Here is a 24,987-nt window from a genome sequence, read left to right as displayed (position 1 = left end):
AATTTCAGTGGAGGGGAAAATGGGGAAAGGGTAAAACCATGTTTATATTTCTCTCATGACAACTCTCTGAAGATTTTAGCATGGTAATGGATATGATAAGAGAAACAGAAAATAACACGTAGCAGATCTATACAAGTGGAGCAGGGGAAGGTGGAGGGTTTCAGAAGCGAACTGCAAAATGCTGTAGTGGATGCTAACCAGCCATTTAAATGCAAAACAAAATAAATAATTATTTTCTAGGATGTTCTGGATGGTTGTTGGGTTCTATGTGTTTGCTAGAGTATTCTACATGGTTGCTGGTTGTTTGCTACAGTGTTTTGTTTGAATATAGGTGTTTGCTAGGTAGTTGCTAGAGTGGTTGCTTGTTGTTTGGTAGGGTGTTCTGGATGACTGTTTGGGGCTAGGTGGTTGCTAGTTGTATATATATATATATATATATATATTTTTTTTTTTTTCAGGAATTTGAAACAAAATGTACACAATTGTTTGAGTTAATAATATATATATGTGTTTTATTAGTGTAAAAGTTGCCTTTCAGTCTTGGATGAAGTTGCTCCTGTGAAGTCCAGAGCAGTTCATCTGATAAATTCCCCTGGATCAATGATAGTATCCGCTCTTTTAAACATATTTGTTGTAAAACCGAGCGTCTTTGGAAATCTACTCGACTACTAGTTCACTATCAGCATTTAAAATAACTTTTAATGGATTTTAACAACAAGGTTAAGGATGCCAGAATTAAGTATTTCTCTAATTTAATATCTAGCAGGAGACATAATCCCAAAATTTAGTTTGACACAATACATAACATTGTCTCTCCTCCATCACCTGCGGTTCAAATCTCTTCAGTTGATGAGTGCAGCAGTTTACAAAATTTCTTTTGAGGATAAGATAAACAATATACAAAATTATATTACTCTCTCTCCTTCACTTCAAATACCTTGTGTCTCCAGGCCAGTAACCCTGGAGAATTTGATCTCACTAACGTAGATAGTTCTTTGAAAAATTATTCTAGTCTGGATGTGGTACCCACTGCCTTGTTTAAAAATGTTATTGACACGATTGGTTTCTGTGTGTTATCTATAATTAATAATTCATTAACATCTGGTCAAGTTCCAGGTTATTTTAAACAAGCTGTGGTTCAACCTATTCTAAAGAAAACAAATTTTGATCCATCCTTACCCCAAAATTATAGACCTATTTCTAAGTTGTTCTCAGCTCTTTTAGATGGTTTTAATTTGTTTGATAAATTCCAATCTGGATTTCGTTGTACGTGCACTCAACTGAAACTGCTCTTCTTAGCATTTTAAACGATTTGTTACTGCTAGGCGATGCAGGAGAATGCTCTATACTGGTTTTATTGGATCTCACTACTGCTTTTGATACAGTTGATCACTGTATATATGTTGAGAGGCTTAGACAGGGGGTTGGTATCTCTGGAACAGCCTTGAGCTGGTTTTCATCATACTTATCAGACAGGTGTTTCTCAGTAAGAGTTCAAAATTATACCTCATCAACAGCAACTGTGTCCTGTGGTGTTCCCCAGGGTTCTATTTTACCCCATTGATTTTTGCTTTGTATTTGCTTCCTCTGGGGCAACTGATAAGTAATTTTGAAGGCATTCGCTATCATTGTTATGCAGATGATATTCAACTATATATTTTAAGTATCATGAAATTATAAAATTGTCTACTCTTTTAAATTATATAGTATATACTCTATTAAAGTCTGGATGGCAAATAATTACTTAGTTAAATCCTGAAAAAACAGAAGTAGCCTACTTATCTCGGCTCCTGTTGGTGTTCTCCCAAAAGTGATGGAAAGTCTTGGTTCTTTATCACATTCTGTTAAATCTACCCTTTGTAATTTAGGTGTTCATATGGGACAAGCCTTCAGTCTTGATCAACATGTGAATTATTTGAGGCCAGTTGTGTCCACAGCGGAGATGGAAATGATTATATATGCATTTATTTCCTCCCGCCTTGATTACTGCAACTCTCTTTTTACCTGTCTTAATAATTCATACCTCAAACTTTTAGAAGTGGTTAAAAATGCTGCTAAGCTTTTAACCAAGTCATCAACGAGATCTCACCTAACCCCAATTTTAATTTAGTTACATTGGCTCCCTGTCAAATTTAGAATTAATTTTAAAATTCTTGTGATGGTGTTTAGAGCATCGTGATGGTGTCAAGCCCCTGTGTATATAAAATATATTTTGAAACCCTATAACTAGGAATCTGAGATCCTCAAATCAGATCCTGCTAGTTGTTCCACGCTCTAGATTGAAGACAAAAGGAGACTGTGCCTTTGAAGTAGTTGCTCCGAAGTTGTGCTCTTCCTCTGGAACTGAGATCTTTGGACATTTTTTAAAAAGCAGCTGAAAACTTGCTTTTGTCTATTTTTATTCTTCATTTTACATTTTTGTTGTAAAACACTTTGTGACACCTTTTCTTGAAAGGTGCTATTGAAATAAATATTACTTACTTAATAAAAATTGCATAGGCCTAACTTATCACCATGTTTACAGACAATAATAATGACAAAACCTTTCAAAACCGATGAACTGTTGTGTAGTCAATAATAGGACTTCTATTGTTAAACAATATTGTAAAAATTGTGTGATGTGTGACCTAAAATACATATGAAAAAATACAGGTGTAACGCGTCAGTGGTTGTAGACACGAGGCGCACAACGAAAAGTGAAAACAAAAAGAGTAATCTTTAATAAGCTGCATCAACACACATTAGACACTTTGTTAACTCAAGATCGGACAAACATAATGGCAAAACTGAGGACTTATAAAGGGGAGGAACAAACAGGAAACAAGGCAATTAATAGAACACAGGTGATGACGATAATTAATTAACAGAACTAGGACACGGACAAAAACAGGAAGAACCAAATATGGGCAGAAAGGAAACTAAACAGAAACAGATACGTTACAACAGGATGTTTATAACTTAAATTATAAAGCAATTTATAAAGAGTAGTGCATGGATGACATGTTTTACAGGTCAATAATAGCATCACCGTGGTTCCCTCGACAAAAAGCTAGCAGGATGTTTCTAATGTCTTTTGAATAGTTAGAAAATAAGGTCTGTGACCAATACAAGTGTATGATTCCTACACATTTTGTTTAAGATACAAATGAACACAGCTTTTATGAATTCTGAAGCCTAAATACAATCGCCAGAAGTAAAAAGCTAAAATTAGGCTATTAAAGAACTACACTACGGTCACATGGCTTCAGCATCACCACTCTTAAGTTTCCGACAGCTCTTGCAATCTTTATTTAATATCTACAAGTTGGAAAGTTTGAGTTAGAATTATAATGCATTAAACGCAACAAGGCTTTAAAAGTGGACTAGAGATTTTATGAGTTTTCTAGTTTGGCGTGATGCCGTTTAATGTTGACAACCTCTGTAGTCCCATTTAGCCACTTGTTAGCAACCACCTTTTACAAGACGCATAAAAGCTTAACAAAATCATGAGTAGGTTATTACTAATGTACTTTGTGCTGTAGAATAAAATGTGAAATATCTTGAGCTTGTGTTAACCACAGACTTTATCTCAGGCATTTAACCAAAAACCTATTCAAAAAACCCCATTAACATTGGTATGATGGAGCGGGAAGTAAAAAAAAATGGGTTTTAGGACTCATTCCTTGCGGCTCTCTATTCATAATCAGTTACTATTCTCTTGGGTTTGCTACAACTGTGTATGGTTTGACTTTAAGAACCACACTGGCGACACCTCGCAGGTCAGGCAGAGGCTCCTCTTTTCTGGCAGGCAGGAACTGAAAGTCTCGCAGCAGATAGGCCGTAAAAAGAAACATCTCCATTTTGGCTACTGCCTCTCCCAGACACAGTCGGGCCCCTCCTCCAAAAGGAATCAGGGCACGAAGGGACCCGCCACCACCTTCCAAAAAGCGTTCTGCAATAAATCAGATTCACTGCCACAGTTAATGAGCACTGCATTATGTACCATGTAAATATGCAAATTCAAAAAGATGGAAAATGTGTGGTTTTGTACCTGGTTTGAAGCTGTATGGATCATCCCAGACCTCTGGATCATGGTGGGCACCATACAGATTAGGAATGATTATTGTATTCTTGGGGATGAAATAACCTGCAATACTAAATAGAGGACTGTATGAATTTCTTACAGGAATCTAACTTACAAATTAATGCATCATCTGTTTCAAAACCCAGTGAGCAGCCTACAGAGGCAGCATTAAATTGTTGGTTCACCCAAAAATGAAAATTAGCCTGTGTTTTACTCACCCTCAAAGCATCCTAGGTGTATATGACATTCTTCTTTGCGACGAATCGAATCAGAGTTATAAATTGTCCTGGCCCCTCCAAGCCTTACAATGGGGTAAGCGAGTGCTTTTTGTCAACAGTCCAGAAGACGTGAAATAAAGTACACGCATCTGTAATAAAACGTGCCTCACACGGCTCCGCGGGGTGAATAAAGGCTTCCTGTAACGAATCCGTGCATTTTTGTAAGATTAATATCCATATTTCAAACGTAATAAACACTTTTTTCTCACTACCGCTGACTGTCATACACGGAAGCCGTTCTGGCGGATGACGTCTGAAAGCAGAAAGTCATATACACCTAGGATGCCTCGAGGGTAAGTACATCACAGGCTAATTTTCATTTTTGGGTGAACTAACCCTTTAAGGATTCAGCATTAGGACGTCATGTCTACAAAGCAGAGGCTGTTCCAAAAAGTAGGCATCTTGATTATGCTATCATAAATGACTTAGTTTTGGCCAAATTTTAAGGTATTGTTGCATGTTTGTACCAAAAGCAATCCCAGCATGCACAAAGTTCAGCTCAAATGTAAGAGAACTTAAACTTTCACACATTTGGGTCACACTCTCATGCCACCATACTTAATTTTATGCCAAAAAACAGGACAATGCAAAATAAATGACATAATTTGTTTCATAGGATTTTATTTTGAGTGTACAGTTTTATGGGTTTAAAAAAAAGCCTCACAGTCGATTTCATAAGTCCACTTAACCACATAGTGATCTGTCAAGAACAGTGTTGTGCAAGTTACTTCCAAACTGTAATACATTACAGATTACTTGTTACTGTTATTTAAAAGTAATTCCTTACCTTACAATATTACTGTCAATATTAATGCGTTACATGACTCCTGTATTACTTTTGAGTTACTTTCACCAAAATATCTACAGAAGTAGAACTTAACATTCTAAAATGACAAAATGTACTAGAGCCCTGCCCTAATGGCAAAGTGTTTATATTTCGTAATAAGTTCATTTAGAAAAAACGTTTGGAGCATTTTTTGTTCATTAAATACGTTTTTTTTCTCTCTTAAAGTAACGACCAAGCGGCCAGCGGCAGACCGGCAGGTGGATCATAGCTTAGGATTGATCAATTTAGCCTTCTCAAATCATCATGACTTGCCTAAAACAAAATCTATAGATATACTAAAACAGTTCAAGCATATAACAATGTTTAAACGTTAAACCTAGATAAATGTGCGCTGCATCCTAGTTTGTGTTGAGAGTGGAAGCAAAAGCGCAGGACATGGAGGCACCAGCGCAATCAATTGCAATTTTTTTTTCAAACAACTTACGCCATAATTTTTGCTCATAAAGGTAAGAGTAATACATCATTCGTAACTGTAAAGGGTCTACTTTTATTTGTGTGCACTGCACTCACAATATAAACAAAACGTCATGCTTTTATCTTGAACAGGAGCGCTTCACAAAAATTTATCTAAAGTCAGCGAATACATGCCTCACAGACATGATAAATATATCTAAAGAAAGCTTTAAAATACTACTTAACGAAATAAATAAAAACAAAAACAAAAACTATTTAATATAATCGTTATCCGTGAAGATGCACTTCTCTCTAAAGGTGCGTCTAACGAGGAGATGGCGAATCCTTACTATTTCCACGGACACATTCATGGTAATTACTTTTGCGGGGGCTTTTGCTTTATTGCGTGTATTTGAAGGCAGAACTCTTCAGCTGTGCTGACAGCTCGCTGACACTAAACACCGTCGAGCCGCTCTTGACAGTCGCGGCAGCACGGACTCATGTTGTTTCCACCAGCGCAGCAATTTTTTTCCATCAATAATTGATGGATGTCTAAAATATAAAGATAAGGAGAAGCCTAAAACAGGCCCGAGGACCGGCCCGTGTCTGAACTATGACGTGAATATTGGCTCGAAGCCCGGCCCTAGGGACATAAAAAAGTCGGCACCTGACTTTAAATTAAATTTAAAAAAGTGTGTTGTAACGCAAGTGTTACTGAACATGCACCGAATAAAATATTACTGAAAATTGATTAGTAATGCCTTACTCTACTGCACTACAGCAAAAAGTAATCCGTTACTGTAATGCATTACTTTTGTAGCGCATTACTCCCAACACTGGTCAAGAACAGTTCAGAGTCAGATCTCAGAAAAATCACGACAAACCGTAATGCATACGGCACCATAGGCACTATATAAAAATACATTTATTATTATTATTATTATTACCAGAGATGATGAACTGAGCTGAAATTAATCGTGAAGAATCATAGCATTGTGATTTCACTGATGCTCACCTGCTGTTTCGTATGGCTCTGTGAGGCACGGCGAGGGGAGCTACAGGTCGAAGTCTTAACATCTCATTGATCAGAGCGCACAAATACGGCAGTCTGTGTCGGTCACTGTACTGAGGGTACCGCACATCGAGCACACCACACATCTCCTCGTACACTTTATTCTGAACCTGGACGACAAGAGAATGGAAACATGGTTTGCTGAATGTCTCTTTATACACTTCTAGATATGTGGCCTATTTCATGAAGCTAGTTTCAGTGGCTACCCAAATAAACTTAAGTTTAGTTTGAGCAAACTCTGTTTTTGGGTTCAAGAAGATGGACTGTATTTTAGTTGTGTCACAAACTCTGGATCAAACCCTGAGTTGAGTTTATAGCAGGGTTCCTCAAATCTTTCCCTGGAGGGCCAATGCCCTGCATTGTTTAGCTCTCTAATCTCTAATCAAATCTCTAATCAAACACACCTGTGCAAGCTCATTAAGGTCTGCAAGATCCCTAGAAAATCCCAGGTAAGTGAGTTTTATCAGGATTTGAGCCAAACTCTGCAGGGCAGTGGCCCTCAAGAAACAGAGTTGAGGAACACTGGTTTATAGTGAGTGTTGTGAACCCCCTGAACCTGATCTAAACCAGGATGCATTTGTTTGGTTTTGTCAACCCTAAACCTATAATCTGAAACGCAGAGTTTGTTCAGCAAGCATTGTGTAACATGCCACAGGAGTGTCCAGTCCTGCTCCTGGAGGACCACTGTCCTGTCCAGAGTTTAGCTTCAACCCCAGTTAAACACTTCTGAACCAAGTTTGGTCCACCGTAGGAGCTTTCGTACCGGATAGTTATGGGAAGTTAGTTCTAGGAACTAGACAGCAGGGTGGTTCCTAGAGAACCAATTTCTCCCTTGGGCCATTTTCCTGGTTGCATTTGCACTGGCAGCAGGAACTCTGAAGTGGCCGACAGCAACGTCTTTGTGTGCAGCATTTAAAATGTTAACAACCGGTAAATGGAGGACGCCATGATCGGAGCTGTTTTATTGTGTGTCGTGGGTTTTGTGATAACAGGAGATGGAACATAAATGCCCAATTTATGCGACTGAAACGTTTAGCGAACCAGCATACATTTATGTCACTGATAGTTCCTATTGAACTGTTTTAGACCCTACTCTGAAGTAGGAGATAATTTAGTTCCCCAAAACGGAGTACCTAGAACTAAAACCTTTCCTAGTCCCTGCGGTGCGAAGAGGCCAAAAAGCAGGTAATTTTGCCAAAAGTTCTAGGAATTATGAAAATGTTCCTCTGGTGCAGAAACCTCTCATGACTAGGACTGAGCACCCCTACTTGAAGGAAGAAACTTATTGTAGAAAAAAATGTACCTCAGGTCTGTGTAAAAGGAAGGCTACAGTCCAGTTGAGCAAGGCAGCAGTAGTTTCTGTCCCTCCAATCAGCAGATCCACTGTGGTCATGTGCACATGAGTGTCTGTCAGAGTCTATGTAGAGGAGACAAGAAGATTTGCATTTATTTATAGGTTAAAAACATTGGATAATTTATAATGCTATCATGTATTGGGTTTCTAGAAAAAAAACATAATGATGGGACAGATAATTTTATTATTTCATTTTCAGTTTGAGAAACCCTCGTCCGAGATGTCAACGCTTTTTTCTGGAGGTCCACTGTTCTGCAGAGTTTAGTTCCAAGGATTGACAACCCCTGTGTTGTTCAAACAAATATGTTTCATTGCTCCTCACCATCTGATTGGCTCCCCCTTGTGGCGGTTCCAAGCTCTGCAGAAGTGAGGAAGTCACTGTGCCACTTTCTCTATGGTCACTTTTCTGCACACATCACACAATGATACTTGATTAGATATATTTTTGATCATTACTTGCATCATTTGACCATTCATTCTTACCTTGAACTCCTCAATGTGTTTCCCTATCAGCGTATCGCGTCTGGCTACCTCCTTCATGAGGCGAGAGAATGGAGGGTTGGGTAATTTCTATGAGGAAAAAAATCTTTAAAAGGCTGCAAATGAAATGGTTCTTGGGTCAAATCAATTCTAAAACCCACCTACTTTGGGGTTAAAATCAAATGTGTTACCCTGAGAAAGGGGAAGGAGTCCAGCACTGAGATCCAAGGCGAACCCCAGAGAGACACGATCGCATTCAGACAGTCCTGCAGCTTCTGCAGTTCTACTGAACTCTTATCATACTGTCACAAGGGGAAGATTAGTTTAACAAGTGAAACTTTAAAATTAGGAATACTTGTGAGAGTATATTGTGGAGAATAACATTTAAACATCATTTACACTTTTGCCAAAGGTTAGTGTTGTGATGACATTACTCGCAGCCACAGTGAAATCTTTGGATAAATCCACTGCTTTTCCATTGTAGTCCCGCAACACCTGTTTCAAAATCACAAGGGGTGAAATGAATTTCATCCCAACAAAACCATTCATTTAAAAATAACAAAAAACAAACAAACGCAAAATGTCCATTACCCTGTTATGTTTACTGATTTGGATAGCAAAGTAAATGTGTGTGTGTGTGTGTGTGTGTCAGAGGGTGCTTGTCATTTCCTAAATTGCAAATTCACATTTTCTCACTCTTCTGACCTTGAGCCTGTGAACTGGAGACCAATCAGTGTCCATCATGATAAAGGATGTATAAGTGTATGTGTCTGTCCTATACCTTGCAGAGATGGTGTGCTTGATTTTCTATGACAGAGTGCAGGGAATCCGTTATGCAGCGTTGCAGAGCACTATGGGCCACACGCCTGTGAGCCTTCCATTCATCACTGAAATCACCCAGAGAAATGGTTCGCCCTCCACTTGATACTATATCACCTAAGATTGAGGTACAAGAAGAAACACATATGAGATATGATATATAGACAGGCTTTTTGAAAAGATGAACATGCTGGTTAGTTGATAGAACTAAATTACCGGTATATGAATAAGGCCTCCCAGCAAAGTCAGACCATTTTTTAATCAAAGCCTCGCGGATAATCTCACTATTATTTAATATCACCATGGCTGCAAAAAAAACAATAAAAGACATGAACAGATTTTAATGATGTAATGTAGACTGACACTACAATAACTGTCACACATTCTAGTCCATTGAACATTTCTCAGGGTAGGTTTTATATGAATCAGGAAAAAATATCTAAAATTAAAACGTTGTTTTATTTGTATCATATAATTTTATTACATTTTTTTCAGCTTTATTATGCATTGCACTATAGAACCTGTCGTCAAACAGCCTAATATAGGCTTTTAGGTACATTTAAAGAGCAAGACAATTATGAACCACACAAATTGTCCCTGGAAAAGCAAAAATGAAAAGCAAATATTCTTGCCCTGACAACACAGTTTAATGTTTCAATTCCAATTATACCTTCATTAAAATTGACTGTTGTTTGAATGTATGTGTGGTTTTATTGTGTTAAGTTTTTACCCAGCAGCTATAGAAAAAATATTGATTCAAAATCATAGTTATTAACATAAGCCCTGTGACAGCTTGTCCTGATCTCCTCTATTTAGTGAAGTTTATGTAAATCTACTTTTAAATAATATTACTTCATATCACCAGTTGCAATGAGTTTTGCTATCATGGAAATGGAATAAAAAGAATAATTACTTGTGTTGCCACAGTTGAGCCGATAGATATTTCCATAGCGAAGTGCCAGTGAAGTCAGGTGGATGGGTAGATGTTCTTTGGAAAGATCCAGCATGTTGCCCAGCAAAGGGAGAGAGGGAGGACCAGGAAGAGAGGGAGAAAGAGTGCCACAGAAGCGCTTAGAGAGGAAATGCAGGAGTTTGGGTACAGCCGCTAGGTCAGTGGAAAGAAATATAATATTAAACCGGAGCAGAGCTGTCGAATTTCACAATCTCTTTCTTCACTTTTCTGGTATTCAGGTTATCAATGGACATATTTTTAAATGACTTAAACCTCCTACCTTCTGGTTGCTTGCTTGCTTTGGCATCTCCATCACTTTTCCTGTCAGTTTGTCTACAGAGCTGGACCACAAGCATCCACAAAATGAAGAGTAACAGCACCACACTCACCGCTGAGATACACATGCTGTTTATTCTTCGCTGAAAACTTTCTGAATGCTTTTCTTTTACTCTTCCCCCTTTTATTATCGTCCTTCTCCAGCACTGCTCCAATCCACATGATTGAGTGCTGTATCTCAATTCATCCTCTCATCAAGGTTAGGTAATTATTATCCTGACCTTAATCTCAATGTTACTCTCAAAGCAAGAAGAATGAACCACTAACATTATGATTTGATAAATTATATTACAGGATACCAAATCCCCATTGGTTTTATAACCAACAAAGTTTGCATTTAGTCGAAAAAAGGAAGTGTACTCTAACACTAAGTTACTGTGCATGCTATTGTACAACCTTTAGTGCTGAGCTCCATGCTTATATATTGCTGTAAGGCGTTGGATGGAAAGGCCCCATTCATTGCAAATAAAGCAGTGATTCAGCATAAGCTCAGGAATATAGTGAAAAACAGTTGCCACCCTGAAAAACCAATCAAAGAAATATAGTGTTAGGTATGGCAGAATCTTGTCTATAGCCAAACCACAATCTAAGCTTTCAGCCCAGCACAGGAATGGAGCTACTGCTAAACCAGGCTGCTTCAACTGCCATTTTAGCCAAACTTAGTAAAAGGTAGTTAGTAAAATCCTTAGTTAGTGAAAACGTCGTAAAATCCTTTGTAAAAAGATTTACCTGTAAAGCAAAGTTACACTGTAATAATTAACTGATAGTTTCATGTGCACTAATGCATAGAATCATTATATCAACATAAATCTGTCTACCGTCACGTGCAAATACTTAGTTATTTGGCTTTAATTCTGCATTTAAATAATTATAACTAATATTATATTATATACACGTAGCTTATTGAAATATAACAGCAAACACATTTAGTAAATATAATGAAATTATAAATATGTAAAGAAATATTAAAAATAATACACAAAATCTCGCTTCCAGAATGGCCTTCATAATAATATGAATTATAATATTTCTTGAATAATTATTAATCAAAGTTACATTTATGCATGTTAGAAAATAAGTTGAATATGGCTTTAGTCTGCCTTTTTACTCTCTAAGAAACTGCTCTCATTGTGTGTGTGTAGTTAACCATATTTGATAAGTTTCAGGGCAGAGCCTGGCAACCTTGAAGTAGAGATAAGTATTCTCTGCGTATATGTGTGTGAATGTCTTATCTTTGCAGCTAGATGCAGAGAGAGAGCTCTAGGAGGAAATCGTCATTTGCCATCACCCTGATGTCCAGGGTAACAGATATACGTCTCTGAAGAGACCTATTGCGTCTGACCTCTGATCACTTGTCACCAAAATAATCACTAGTAGATATGCTTCGAGTTTTACGTCCATGTGTGGAGATTTTCTAAGTTTATCTACCAACCAGAATCTTGCTTACCTATGTATTGACGTAATTAGTGACCTCTGTTAGAGTATAATTGCTGGTGAACATGTATGCAGAGCGGCCTACAAACTCCATCGCGAGTGTTGAAGCTGACTTCTGCCTGAAACTGCAAACTATTTTCTTCAGTAAATTTTTCTTCTAGTGATTGCAGCTCTGACTCCTGGGGGCGTATTACAGAAAGATCCTAACTTTAAAATCTTATCTTATCTGTTTGGTAACCATGGTAATTTAATTTAGGACCACATTCAGAACAGCATTTCCTAAGTGCGTTATCTTATCTTAACTACAGATAGGAAAGGGGTACTACAGAAACCTCCTAACTTGACAAAAAACACTAAAAACTGTCTTAACTATAGGACAACCCCACAGCTGTCCTACTTCAAAATTATTTGAAAGCTAACGGAAAAATACGCTTACAACTGTGCTGTCCGACAATGGTATTACATTTATTAAAAGTTGAAAATGAAGAATGAAGAAGGTAGAAAGACTCTTGGAGGACCCTGAAGATGTGTTATATTTTGATGACAAAACACTTATAAGTAATTACAGACTGCCGCACAACATATTACAGTTAGCACAGGAACTGCAGCATTATAGAGACCAACAAAAGGGTCACGGAGCATTACTGGTTGTAGTGCAAGTGACTAATGCGTTACGTTTTTTTTGCAAAAGGCAATTTTCAAAGTGAAGTGTTGGTTGCTTGGTAACAGACCTGAGAGAGGCTTGTCGAGCTTGATTATGCCATTTAAGATTTCCTAACTAGAGAAAATACTATTTTTTAAGATAGGATAAGAATCCCAAATCAAGTTAAGATTTGCTTCTGTAATACGAATTTGCAAAAAATCCTAATTAGCATATACTGTATCTTAAGTTAAGACCTAAGATAATAAACATTCTGTAATACGCCCCCCTGGTCTTCATTCATACCTGGTCCTTGAATTTTAACCGTAAATTCCCCTAAACAGGACTGGTTAGTACTTTGTTTTATTGGTTTTGTCTACATGTCTACAACATCAAAATAAAACAATTTCATAGAGAGGAAACCATCCATATGAAAAAAAAAAAATTATAAAAAAATAGTACCAATAGATCAAGACAGTGCAGTTATTCCAGTAGCGGAAATGTTAATATCAATGATGAACCTCCATTAACACAAGTACATCGACACATGCATAAAGTTTACATAACATTAAAAAAAACAAAAACTTACAAAAGGTGTTGTGATTGGTTGGACGTGGTTTGCATATGTACTTTGCAAAGTTTTTGTATGTATGTTGTTAACCTATATACAATATTGAAGTAGCAGTGTGTAGAAGTTTGTACAGTGTATTTGCACTACGTGCACTATTCACTCTAGGTTTAACCTTGGGTTGTTGGGGTTGTTGGGATTGTTTGACTGATATAGGAGGGTCGAAGCTTCATCTCAGTAAATGGGACGGACGCGTCTTTGCCTTTCCAGTCTATCCACACCACACCCTAAGAGACAAGAAAAAAAAGACTCAGAAATCGGTGGATGGTTTGTGACTTAAGCCCTATTGGTGTCTCTATAATGGCTATAGTTTGATGCTCTTAACATTGTACTTTAAACCTAAGATGAACCTCTATTATTTGAGCTACAGAAACGCTACTGTTTGCTGATGTAGTACCTTGTTGTCTGAGTAGGAGGCATAGAGGCCATTGAGGTTTGCCTTGTAGCAATTTTTATACCACCAGCCTCCCAAGTAGGCCTTAGCACAGTGGATGCTAAGAGTCTTTGGGTCTTTGTCTTTGGTGGAGAATGGACGGCGGTTGTGATATTTCATGGAATCACCTGCAAAAAGACAAAATATAGCTAGTGCATCAGATTGTCTTTCTTCATACAAAAACTTTTTTTTTTTTTTTTTTTACACAAAGTGTTATATTGTTTCTCACCAGCAGTGCCAAAGTATCCAGACAGCTCGATTTCATAGTGGTTAGCCTCTGAGCTAACGTTGAAGTTGGCATAATGAGCAAAGGCCGTGTCATTTCCTGAACGCAGGTCAATCCGCAGGCTCATTGGTGTACGACTGGTGAGAGTGTGAAGCATGTCATTTCCTGTTGAGAGAGGGTGCAGAAATGTAATTGTAAGTCCTTGCAACTGTTAAACTGATGTTCTTTAGGTGGGAACCTGGGAAACTGAAAATATTCAATGTATATATATTTTTTGGTTTCGAAAAAAATATTACAATGACTGTGGAAAATCTCACCCAGCCAGAATTCCCCACTCAGGGAACCAAAGCCTTTACTGTAGTCTCTCCAGCTCCTGAAGAAATCAGTAGATCCATCCATTCTCCTCTGGAAAACCTGCATTTGTAAAACAACAATATCTTACTCAAATTCAAAAACCATATACTTAGCCACATATCAGTTCAGTTCACAAAAAAAGGGGGGAGGGAGGGGTATGGTCTTATGTATGGTCTTATACATAAGATCAGAACAATGCAAATGCATAAAAGCAACAGCATAATAAAAGTGCACAAAATGCAACTCTTGTCTTTCTGTGTGCAAGATACATTAAAGTGACATTGTGAATAAAATAAAGTGTAACCATAGATTTTAAATTTTAAATTTACTAAATTGCAACTTCATCATTACAAATGTGTACATATATATTTAAATACATGTCATAAAAGCTTCAACAGAAGCATTAAAGTATATGTTACTTTTCTATAAATGGTTGTGTGTACATTTGACAGTGCACTTTATTTAAAGATTGCATATTAATAGAAATAATAATGAAATTACATATAAATGTAAAGACACTCTTACTGTAAGTTCAAGTAATTGCATTTAATATAAATTTTAACTATATTACATAATAATTAGCATGCAATTAAGTGTTTAAAAACATAACATTCAGTTCGTACTTAAATATATTCTTTTAAATTACAGTGTTTTGTGACACACTATAATGACACAAAATATAAATTCATGATCAAAACATAAAATATGTTGTGCTTCAACAACAGTTTCATGGGGAAAGCTATGGGTGTACTATAGGTATCAATCCAGGCTTTTGTTTCTTACTGTCCAGCCTCCTCCATCAGTCTCCATGTCACAGTAGACCCAGACTGGCTCTCCATCCTTCCCTTCAGGGTAAATCTCAGCCTCTCCTGACTCCTTCATCCCGTTGACCTGTACCTCTGAGCAGTCTGTGGGGTATGGGTGCGGGAGCTGGGCTACAGCGCAAGAATAAAGAAAATCAAATCTATGAAAGATAGAATAAACCAGGGGTGAAATAGAGTTAGTTACAAAAAGAACATTACACACCAGTGGTAAATTCAGCAAAGACAAAACTAATGTACTGTCCATTTCTTTCTCCCTCTAGTTTCACAGTATAGTTTGAAAAGGCTGCCAGTCCAGTCAGCTCATAACGCTTCACAGATGGATTTAAAATCACCTCCTGTTAATACAAAGCAAGGGGCAGTGAAAATTGTGGGAAGACTGCTAAATTTGTCTCAGGTGCTATTGAGTTATTGATATAATCACCTTGACTTCCTCGTTCAGTTGGTATGTGAGCCTATAACTTTTGAAAGCCACACGGGGAGCCCTCCATGAAATCACAGCTGAGTGAAAGGTCACCTCATTGGAAGTCACGACCTGAAGTTTCACTCCTGGAAAACACAAAAGCATGAAAAAAAGAGGCTAAAACAAGATATGGCAGCTTCTGTAGAGAATATTGAACTAAAATGGTGAAAAGGTGGATTTTATTAAAAATCAGATTTGTTCTGATCACACAATCATACAATTTTGTCATACCAACTGTGACCATATAACAAGTAAACCTAAGGATGTCAGTTGATATTACAGATTTTTGTATGTTATTAGGTCTCAACAGTAGGGGCAGTCGTGGCCTAATGGATAGAGAGTTGGACTTGTAACCTGAAGGTCATGGGTTCGAGTCTCAGGTCCGGCAGGGATTATAGGTGGGGGAGTGAATAACCAACACTCTCTCCACCCTCAATACCATGACTGAGGTGAGACCCTTGAGCAAGCAGTGGGCAGCCAATGCTGCGCTGCTCCGGGTGTATGTTCACTACTGTGTGTACACTTGGATGGGTTAAATGCAGAGCACAAATTCCGAGTATGGGTCACAATACTTGGCCACACACCCCTTTCCTTTTAAAATCTTTTTAAATTACTTTTATGTTGCTTCTATAGTGTTTTTGTGTCATTTAGTTTACTTGAGGGTAAGTAAACAGAATTGTGACAGTTTACGCACCACTTCCTGTTGTGAAGGTTGTGGAGACTGGGCTACTCTGGAGCCGGTTGACTTGACTTTTGATTTTCACCATGTATAAAGAAGATCTGTGGAGTCCTCTGAGTTGATGCTCCACTGTACTGCCAGATAATGTCACTGTAATAGTCACATTAGGAGCTAGAAAGCAACAAACAAAAAACAAAAAAATTAATAAGCAGTGACGGTTTAGTGTAGAACCAGCCATTTAATAAGCCTGACTGCACTTACATTTTGTAGTTCCATAACTGAGTATATAGCTGTCCACTTTAGCTTGTGATGGTTTCCATACCAGCAGAGCTTTAGTGTCTGTGATGTTCACCACCTTTAGTTCAGTTGGAGAATCCGGCACTAGGATTTATAGAAATGTGAAAGAGACATGACTCCAAAGCATTAGCATCAACCATAACATCAAGTGAAAAGAAACAAAAAACCATAAGCATTCTTCACACCTGTTGTGACGGAGACTGTGACTGGCTCGCTTTCGAGTGTCTTCAGAACTGAGCTCACAGTAATGTCATAGGTGGAGCCAGCAGAGAGCTTAGACAGGAGGACATGGGACAGCTGGGAGTCAACAGACATGGAGCCACTCTTGCCTGCAGTATAAAAAGGTAAAGCATTGTAAAATCATCAAAATCATCATATATTGTGAGGGTGCACACGGTAGCACTTAATAGTCATAGCAGAAAAGCAGGATAACTCAAAGACATTTTCAGTACCTGTCACAATGTTGGTGTACGTGACTTTATATTCTGCTACTATGCTTTTAGGTTTTGTCCATGATACTGAGAAGGAAGTCTCTGTTATATTGCTGAACATCAAGTCAGTGGGCGGTTCAGGGCCTGGAAAAAATGTCAAAAAGTCATAAAGCACAAAGAAAATCTCAAAGTTGGAGCAGTTTAGACAGAAGTCAATGACATTAAAAAATATCACCACAAATGTATGTTTTAAAGTTCTGAAACATTTATATTCCTGCATAAATATGCCATATTATCCAAGTAATCAATTGGTGCATTCAGTCTTAAAATGATTTAATGGTGAATTTTGAATTTCGCCATTTACCAATACAGTACACATCATTAATTTTAGCAGTGTAAATTCTATGTTAAGTTGACAGCCAAAGAAAATCTAAGGCTGTTTTGTGCTCCTGATGTCACATGCCTAGTATTTATGACTAAAACAGAGTAAGTGGGTCTTGCCAACATCATTATTTAAAAATGAACAAGGTACTGTATGCCATGCATTCATTAGAGATTTAAGCATACTTAAGTGCTGCCAGCACACCGCAGGAGAGTAAATGCTCTTCACTGGTGTTTATTGCAGTGAACCAAAGCAGGAATTATGGGAAACCTACCTGTGGATAATGCAAGGCGGTGAATTTCGGATCGTACGCCAAGACCAGAGCCAAACAAGGAAACCGAATACTGCGTTTGAGGTTGAAGGCCTTTGAAAAAATATGACCGTGCTGTACCAGCAAGAACTTGGGAGAACTTTTTCACAGTCTTTCCTTCAGGTTTGCTACTTTGGACTTTAGTTGATGTTCTGTTTAAACTGGGCCTTTGGACATCTGTTACATTTACAGCCGCTGCTCCATCCTGAATTTTCTCAGAATCTTCATTTCCTCTGATTTCCCTTCTTGATATAGTGAAGTTCTTGAACGTGTCTAGAGGAGCTTCCCAAGACATAATGAACCCGGTAGAAGTGATATTATGAACCTCAACTGATCCAATGACTGATAATCTGCTGATAGTTTTGTTAAAATGCTTTTTATGTGTTTTGGATTCAAAACTTGTCCCATTTACAGACTTCTCTGCTTGGAGAGTTGTTGTTACATTGCCTTGCAATAGCTTCTTGTCTTTTCCAGTAGGTGTAGCATTAATAGTCTTGCTTTCTTTTGCTTGATCACCTACAGTTCTAATAGTGACTTTTGTCTTGGACACAGGTGAATTAATTGCTTCTTTGGTGCCTTTAAACACATTCTTTGAAACTTTGGAGGTTCCATTAACCTTCTTTCCAGATCTCTGAGTCACGTTCTGATAGACAGGCTCATCTTTAAGATTATTTGTCTTGGACTTGAGATCAGTTTGTGATTGTTTGTCAAAATCTAGTTTTATGATTGTTGTTTTGTCTTTTTCTTGATGTCTTCTACCTTCATGGTTTAACAGAACTTGCCCAATAGTCTTAATAACCTTGTCTCTCTTTGTGGTATTGGACTGGGCTTTAACTGGAGACACGGTTGGACTTGGCTTCACTGTTGGCTTGGCTGTGGCGTTTGTCATTGGGTCATTTGTGTCTGTCTTTTTCACGAATATGGTCTTGTCTGGCTTTGTCTTCACAGGTTTTGTATCGGGTTTGGGAGTGGGGATCTTCATTGTTTCAACATTTACTGTGATCTTCTTGTCAACAGCTGGGGAATTAATTTAGAGACAGATTTAAATACATACTTAATTGAATAGTTCAGCCCAAAATGAAATACAACATGAAATATTTAGCAAGATGTTCCTGCTGCTCTTTTACTCACAATGAAAATGGTTTGGGACTATGGTCTGTTAATGGTGCAGTAAGTGATTTTTGAGAAACACTGTCGATATTTGAAATTTACACCCAAACACATCCAACACACCCTCGTCTTCATTGCTCTGTCCCCAAATTCACAAACATGCTGTGCAACACAGGCAACAGCTAACAGTTGGTAACAGAAAGCTTGCACAAGTATGGAATAATAAGTCCTATTACTATAGTTAATAATACAACAGTATTATCTTGGTTCAGTGAAACGTCGCAAAATCAAAGTTACTCAGGTGTCTGAGTAACTTCATGCTCCCGTCTCTTCAGCGGCGGGAAGATTTTCCAATACTAACTTACTCTAACCCTTATTTTTCCAGGTATATTTCTCTGATCAGTAAAATCCGCTTTGTTTTTACCCTATTTACAGCCAGGACACAATTTTTTTTCAGCACACACACAGAACAGACTGCTAGCAAATATTCACAAAATTGTTGGTTTGAATTCTCAACAGTGTTTCTCAGCTCTAAAATGATAAAAAGCACCATTGAAGTAGATCATCTTAAATACAAATTTCCACCTGTTCTAAAATTAAGACTGAAAAGACTAGGAATAGTGTATAGGTCACATGGACTACTTTTATGATACTTTTATCGTGCTTTTTTAATCTTTGGAGTTCGACAGCCCCTCGTCACAATTCACTTTCATTGTTTGGAAAACAGCAGCATGGACATTCTGATACAATTATCTTTTTATGCTCCATGAAAGAAAATCATATTGTAACAACATTTTCATGAGAAAATTATGACTACTATATTTTTATTTTATAGTGAACCATTCCAATTAACATTTAAAGTTTTACAGTGTTGTACTCTCATATGCCTGCCTTACCCTTACTGCAGTCTAGGCCTGTATAACCAGTCTGACATACACACATTCCCTTCACACACTTCCCTTTTTTGTTGCAGTTAGAGGGGCAGGTTTTGCCACTACAGTCTGGGCCACTAAAACCCTGGAAACAAACACACTTTCTGTCTTCACACTTGCCCTGACCACTACAGTTTTTAGGGCATTGCTCTCCTGAACACTGAACACCTGAAGATAGATGATACAGTGTGTGAATTATAACCTGTTGAACAGTTTATGCTTGTTTTCCCATTTACCAGTGCCATTGTAATGGTTAACTAATAACTGTAGGATCTTTATTAGTGCATAACATTACTTACACATTTTTTTAATCGCTGCCATCTCCTTCTCAAGAAACTCAACTCTATCCCTCAGTGTGGCCATCTCAGTTTCACAGCTTCCTGTGCAGGCTCCTTGAACCAGGTTGATGTGATGAGTCATTACCAGAGGAGATCCAGGATTCAAACTGAGCTCCGTTTCTTGTACTTTGTTTACGTTACCCGAGTCTGTCTGAGACTCTTGAGGAACGCAACCCTCAGTGATGACTACTTTAACTGGTGAACTCTCTGCAGGTTTGTATTTAGTTGGATTCTGGACTCTATCGACCACAGGCTTTGTGGTAGATGCAACAGTCTGACTGATATTGCTAATTTCTGAGGAAGTAGATTGAGTTTTAGTTTTCGGTTTGGTGTTTAATGATGTAGTTACTGATTTTGACCCAGTAACATTAATTGTTTGGGGTGTTGACTTGACAGTAGAATTTTTCGTCCTGATAAGTGTACTTTCAACATCTGGCTTTGTGGTGGATGTGAGAGTGTGATTGACACTGCTAATTTTTGAAGAAGTAGACTGAGTTTGGTTTATCGTTTTGGTGTTTAATGATGTAGTTAATGTCTTCAGTGGATTAACATGAACATTTTTGTATATTGATTTTACAGTAGAATTTTTCTTCTTGCTAAGTGTGCTTTCAGCCACATCAAGCTTTGAGGTAGATTGGAGAGTCTGATTGATACTACTAGTTTCTGAGGAAGTCGGATGAGTCTGGTTTTTAATTTTGGTATTCACTAATGTAGTTAGCTTGGGAATATTATGACTAATAGTTTGAGTCGTTAACTTGGAAGTAGAATTTTTCTTCTCGCTATCTGTGCCTTGAAGAGAAGGTCCAGGTTTCTGGACATCTACAACAGGCTTTGGTGTGGATAAAAGAGTCTGACCAACGCGACTAGGCTTTGACGAAGCAGAATAAGTTTGATTTATCATTTTGGTGTTTACTGACTTTGGAGCATTAACATGAATAGTGTGGCCTACTGACTTGGTACTAATATTTTTCTTTGCACTTTTTGTTGCTGGAAGAGAAGACACCGGTTTCTGGACAACATCTACAGCAGGCTTCAAGGAGGATACAAGAGTCTGATCAGTGGTACTATTTTTTGAGGAAGTAGATTGAGTTTGGTCTTTCATTTTGGGCTTTTGTAATGTAGTTACTGGTTTCTCAGCATTAACATTAACACTATTGACTGTTGACTTGGTAGTAGAATTTTTCTTCTCACTAACTGTGATTTGTACACTTTGCATAGGCTTGTGGATGGTGTCCACATCAGGATTTGTAGATGATGAGAGAGTCTGATTCACTCTACTAGTTCTTGAGAAAGTAGATTGAGTTTGGTCTTTCATTTTGGTCTTTAATAATGTATTTACTGGTTTCTCTGCATTAACATTAACACTATCGACTGTTGACTTGGTAGTAGAATTTTTCTTCTCACTAACTGTGATTTGTACACTTTGCATAGGCTTGTGGATGGTGTCCACATCAGGCTTTGTAGCTGATGAGAGAGTCTGATTCACTCTACTAGTTTTTGAGGAAATAAGTTGAGTTTGGTCTTTCATTTTGGTCTTTAATAATGTAGTCGCACCTTTAATAATTTGGGCTGTTGATTTAACGGTGGAATTTTTCTTCTCACTAAGTGGGTCCTGAAGAGAAGGCACATGTTTCTGGATGATGACTTGATGCTGATTGACATTACTAAGTTTTGAGGAAGTAGATTGAGTCTGGTTTTTCGTTTTGGTGTTTAATAATATAGCCACTTTCTTTGACACATTAATGTTAATAGTTTGGACCGTTGACTTCACAGTATAATTTTTCTTCTCGCTAAGTATGATTTCATCAGCAACCAGCTTTGTAGTTGATGGAAGAGTTTGATTGACGCTGCTCTTTTTTGAGGAAGTGATATGAGTCTGGTTTTTCAGCTTGGTATTTAATACTATAGTTCCTAACTTTGGAAGATTAAGACTACCGGCGTGGGCTGTTGTTTTGGCAGTAGAATTTTTCTTTTCATTAAGTTTGCCTGGAAGAGCAGGCCCAGAATTCTGGACAACATCTACAGTAGGCTTTGCAGTGGATGAAAGAGTCTGACTAATGTTGCTAGTTTTTGAGGAAGTAGATTGACTTTGGTTTTTCGTTTTGGCGTTTGATAATGTGGTTACTGGTTTCTGAACATTTAGATTAATGACGTTCACCTTAGATTTAGTAGTCAAATTGTTTTTTTCAATAAGTGTGTCTCGAAGAGAAGGCACATGTTTCTGGACAGCATCCAAAACAGGCTTTGGTGTGGAAGGAAGAGTCTGATTGGTGCTTTTCTGGATTTTCACTTTGGTAGTTAATGTTGTGGTTACTAGCTTGGGAACATTGTGGCTAATAGTGTGGTCCTTAGATTTGGTAGTGCCACTTTTATTCTCGCTAAGTGTGCCTTGAAGAGAAAGCACAGGATTTAGGATGAGGAGAAAAACTATTGAGATTAACATTTTATGCTGTATTAAGGTGTCAAATCTTTCAAACAAATAAATGGTTTGAACTGATTATATAAAGCCTAAACTGCAAATTTATTTTCCTCAACTACCTTACAGGTATTTGTGATATAATGGATGTGTTCCCTGAAAAGAGAAAAGCTGAGTTAGTTTGCGTTTGCATATAATTTTATTCACACATTCAGTCATTCATTAATTTGTGTAAATAAAACGCATGTCTTTCAAATGTATGTCAGGCTAAAATGAGTCGGACTGGCTGAGCTCAAGATTGCATTTTTGGAAAAAGCTCTCAAACCTCTATCAGCGGAGGAACTATACCGCAGCAACAGAGCCGTACTGTCCTCCTCTCACAGGGACTGTATGTCTTTGACTCAGCTCTCACATAATCTTTATTTAGGCCAAATGAAAACTGCCAGGGCCAGTTTCCAGTAAAAAAAAAATACTCCAGTCTATTTAAGCGCTCACCACAGAAGCATCCAAAAAATTCTTTAATAATTGGAGATGAAGTAAAACTTACACGAAGACTATTTAGGCTGGCCTAAAAATCATAGTTATAATTTTAATTTTAAATATAAAGTATATTTAAATATAATTTAAATATAAATTTAATTTTAAATATAAAGTATATTTAAAAATAAAGTATATTTAAATATATAAGTATATTTTGTATATTTATTTAATTTTTATTGAAAACTGATCAACTTTATATTTAAAATTAAAATTATTATTAATAGCATGCATAAATATGAATAAATATACACAATGATCCTTAAAAACTGATATTTTTTATTTAACATTTATAATTCTTAACATCCACAAATCTTAAACTGACCATTATTTTAGAATACAAATCATCCAGCCCACTTAAAATAAATGTAATTCTTACTGCCATTTATTGATTATGGCAATGAACACAATTATTATAATTATGTGTAATAAAATGCGTCTTACCTGTGTTTGGAGCTGCTTCTGTCCTTCTCAGTGTTGTATGAAGCTCATTCCATCAGCTTTGAGAACCTCCTGTGACTGATTGAGATTAATAGAGAAAGAGAGACAGTGAACAGGAGCTCCACTAGCCAAAGGACCCGGGGCAATCAAATCTCCTACTTAAAGTTTTTCCATACTCCGCCTCCTTGCCTATTTACATTGAGCATATTTCCTGCTCCTGAAAACACTATGGGTGTTTTCTCCTGGTAAGAAATTCTCTAATCATTTAACAGACTTACAGAGTTTATTAATCTATCGATTAGCACCTTTCTGTTTATCAGTTATTATTGCTTGATATGAATGCTGTCCTCTAGAATTATGCCTGTTTTTACCAATATAATAGCAAATGTCAAACATTAAAAAATGTATAATGTGGCATCTGTTTTTTACATGTTACAACCACCATGCTGATTAAAGGGACAGTTTAACCAAACATCCTGCTGTAATCATCCTGCTGTAGCATCAGACTGTAATGTTTTAGATAGCAAGATTTACACTTTAATCACTGTTAACTCAAATTCACTATTTAATTAGATTTTCTTTTTATTTGATCAAAAATATGACATTAGATTATACTCCACCTGCCCTCAGACCATAATTTACTACTTCATAGATTAAAATATATGCAACATGTAAGAAAATCAGAAATATAAATATATCTTTAAGAAACGTTACTAACATTTTATAACATTTTTGTGTCACTTGTTTTTGTAAACTTCTAATATTTATAAAACATATATTGATTAAAAACTGTGAATATAAAGTCAGGTCTATTCATATTGCCACTGCAGTGGGTTCATTAACATCACACAGGTTTTAATTTATTTCGTATTAAAAAAAAAAAATAATCTTCAGTTTAAGCAGATCCTATTAGTAAGGATTTTTTTTATACCTGACAGTGTTGTACTCCTATTACATAAGCAAAGAAAACACATTCTGTGAGAAATGAACGCAAAGGTTTCACCCCAAAATAGTTGAAAACCTCTGTCACATGCTGGACAGATGTATCTAAAATGACTCCACACACACTTCTTTTGACCTTTTCCACAAAGATCTGGCTTGTACTTTTCCTTTCTAGTACCTGATGAGAGTTTGAGTGTGAAAATCCTCTAGTGGAGCACAGAGAGTGTTTGTCGTGTCATCTGATGGGAAATGATGGGTGGCCACTGCTCACTAGCACCCCCACTTGTATGATATTTATATCACGCTAAAGCAGGCTCGCATCAGAGACCACCGTTCTGTTGCTGACCTGACCTTACCCTCTTAGTTAAAGCAGTGCCAAGCCTTGAGCTGTATACACACCTAACAAAACAACCATCTACTGACAAGCTTTTCTGGGAATTCATGAGCCCAAAATCACATTATACAGTATAGAGCATTGCTCATTTGTTTCTGTGGAAAACTTTCTATCTACCACTATCTAAACAAAACACTTTAATCCAGTTATGTTTGCATTTGCTTGTAATTTATAGACTACGTTTG

General features: G+C 37.2%; 2 protein-coding genes across 3 annotated transcripts; both read right to left on the bottom strand.

Moving 5' to 3' along the window:
* Positions 1–2,697: 2,697 nt before the first annotated feature.
* Positions 2,698–10,688, bottom strand: cyp21a2 (cytochrome P450, family 21, subfamily A, polypeptide 2). Of its 2 annotated transcripts, none has more exons than XM_079429900.1 (12): positions 10,539–10,688; positions 10,220–10,411; positions 9,523–9,612; positions 9,269–9,423; positions 8,887–8,982; positions 8,679–8,789; positions 8,491–8,577; positions 8,330–8,413; positions 7,957–8,070; positions 6,597–6,763; positions 4,031–4,134; positions 2,698–3,931 (listed from the first exon to the last, which is right to left on the bottom strand). In XM_079429900.1, the coding sequence occupies exons 1-12, from the start codon at positions 10,660–10,662 to the stop codon at positions 3,690–3,692; spliced, it is 1,566 nt and encodes a 521-aa protein (XP_079286026.1). In that variant the 5' UTR covers positions 10,663–10,688; the 3' UTR covers positions 2,698–3,689. The 2 variants fall into 2 exon arrangements, with proteins under 2 accessions (XP_079286026.1, XP_079286027.1); XM_079429901.1 differs by having other exon boundaries at positions 2,699–3,950.
* A 1,785-nt stretch (positions 10,689–12,473) lies between these two features.
* On the bottom strand, positions 12,474–23,596 carry LOC306877730 (uncharacterized protein). The gene is made up of 14 exons (XM_079429668.1): positions 23,470–23,596; positions 20,034–22,644; positions 17,657–18,709; positions 17,022–17,144; positions 16,755–16,898; positions 16,534–16,653; positions 16,288–16,443; positions 15,555–15,679; positions 15,336–15,468; positions 15,093–15,244; positions 14,273–14,369; positions 13,959–14,120; positions 13,694–13,857; positions 12,474–13,523 (listed from the first exon to the last, which is right to left on the bottom strand). Exons 2-14 carry the CDS (start codon positions 22,513–22,515, stop codon positions 13,407–13,409), a joined length of 5,028 nt encoding a protein of 1,675 aa, XP_079285794.1. The 5' UTR covers positions 22,516–22,644; positions 23,470–23,596; the 3' UTR covers positions 12,474–13,406.
* Positions 23,597–24,987: the final 1,391 nt, after the last annotated feature.

Source organism: Barbus barbus (genome assembly GCF_936440315.1).
Source record: "Barbus barbus genome assembly, chromosome: 12".
Taxonomy (NCBI): Eukaryota; Metazoa; Chordata; class Actinopteri; order Cypriniformes; family Cyprinidae; genus Barbus; species Barbus barbus.
The sequence above is the reverse complement of the archived record's forward strand: the minus strand, read 5'-3'. Positions and strand labels throughout refer to the sequence as shown.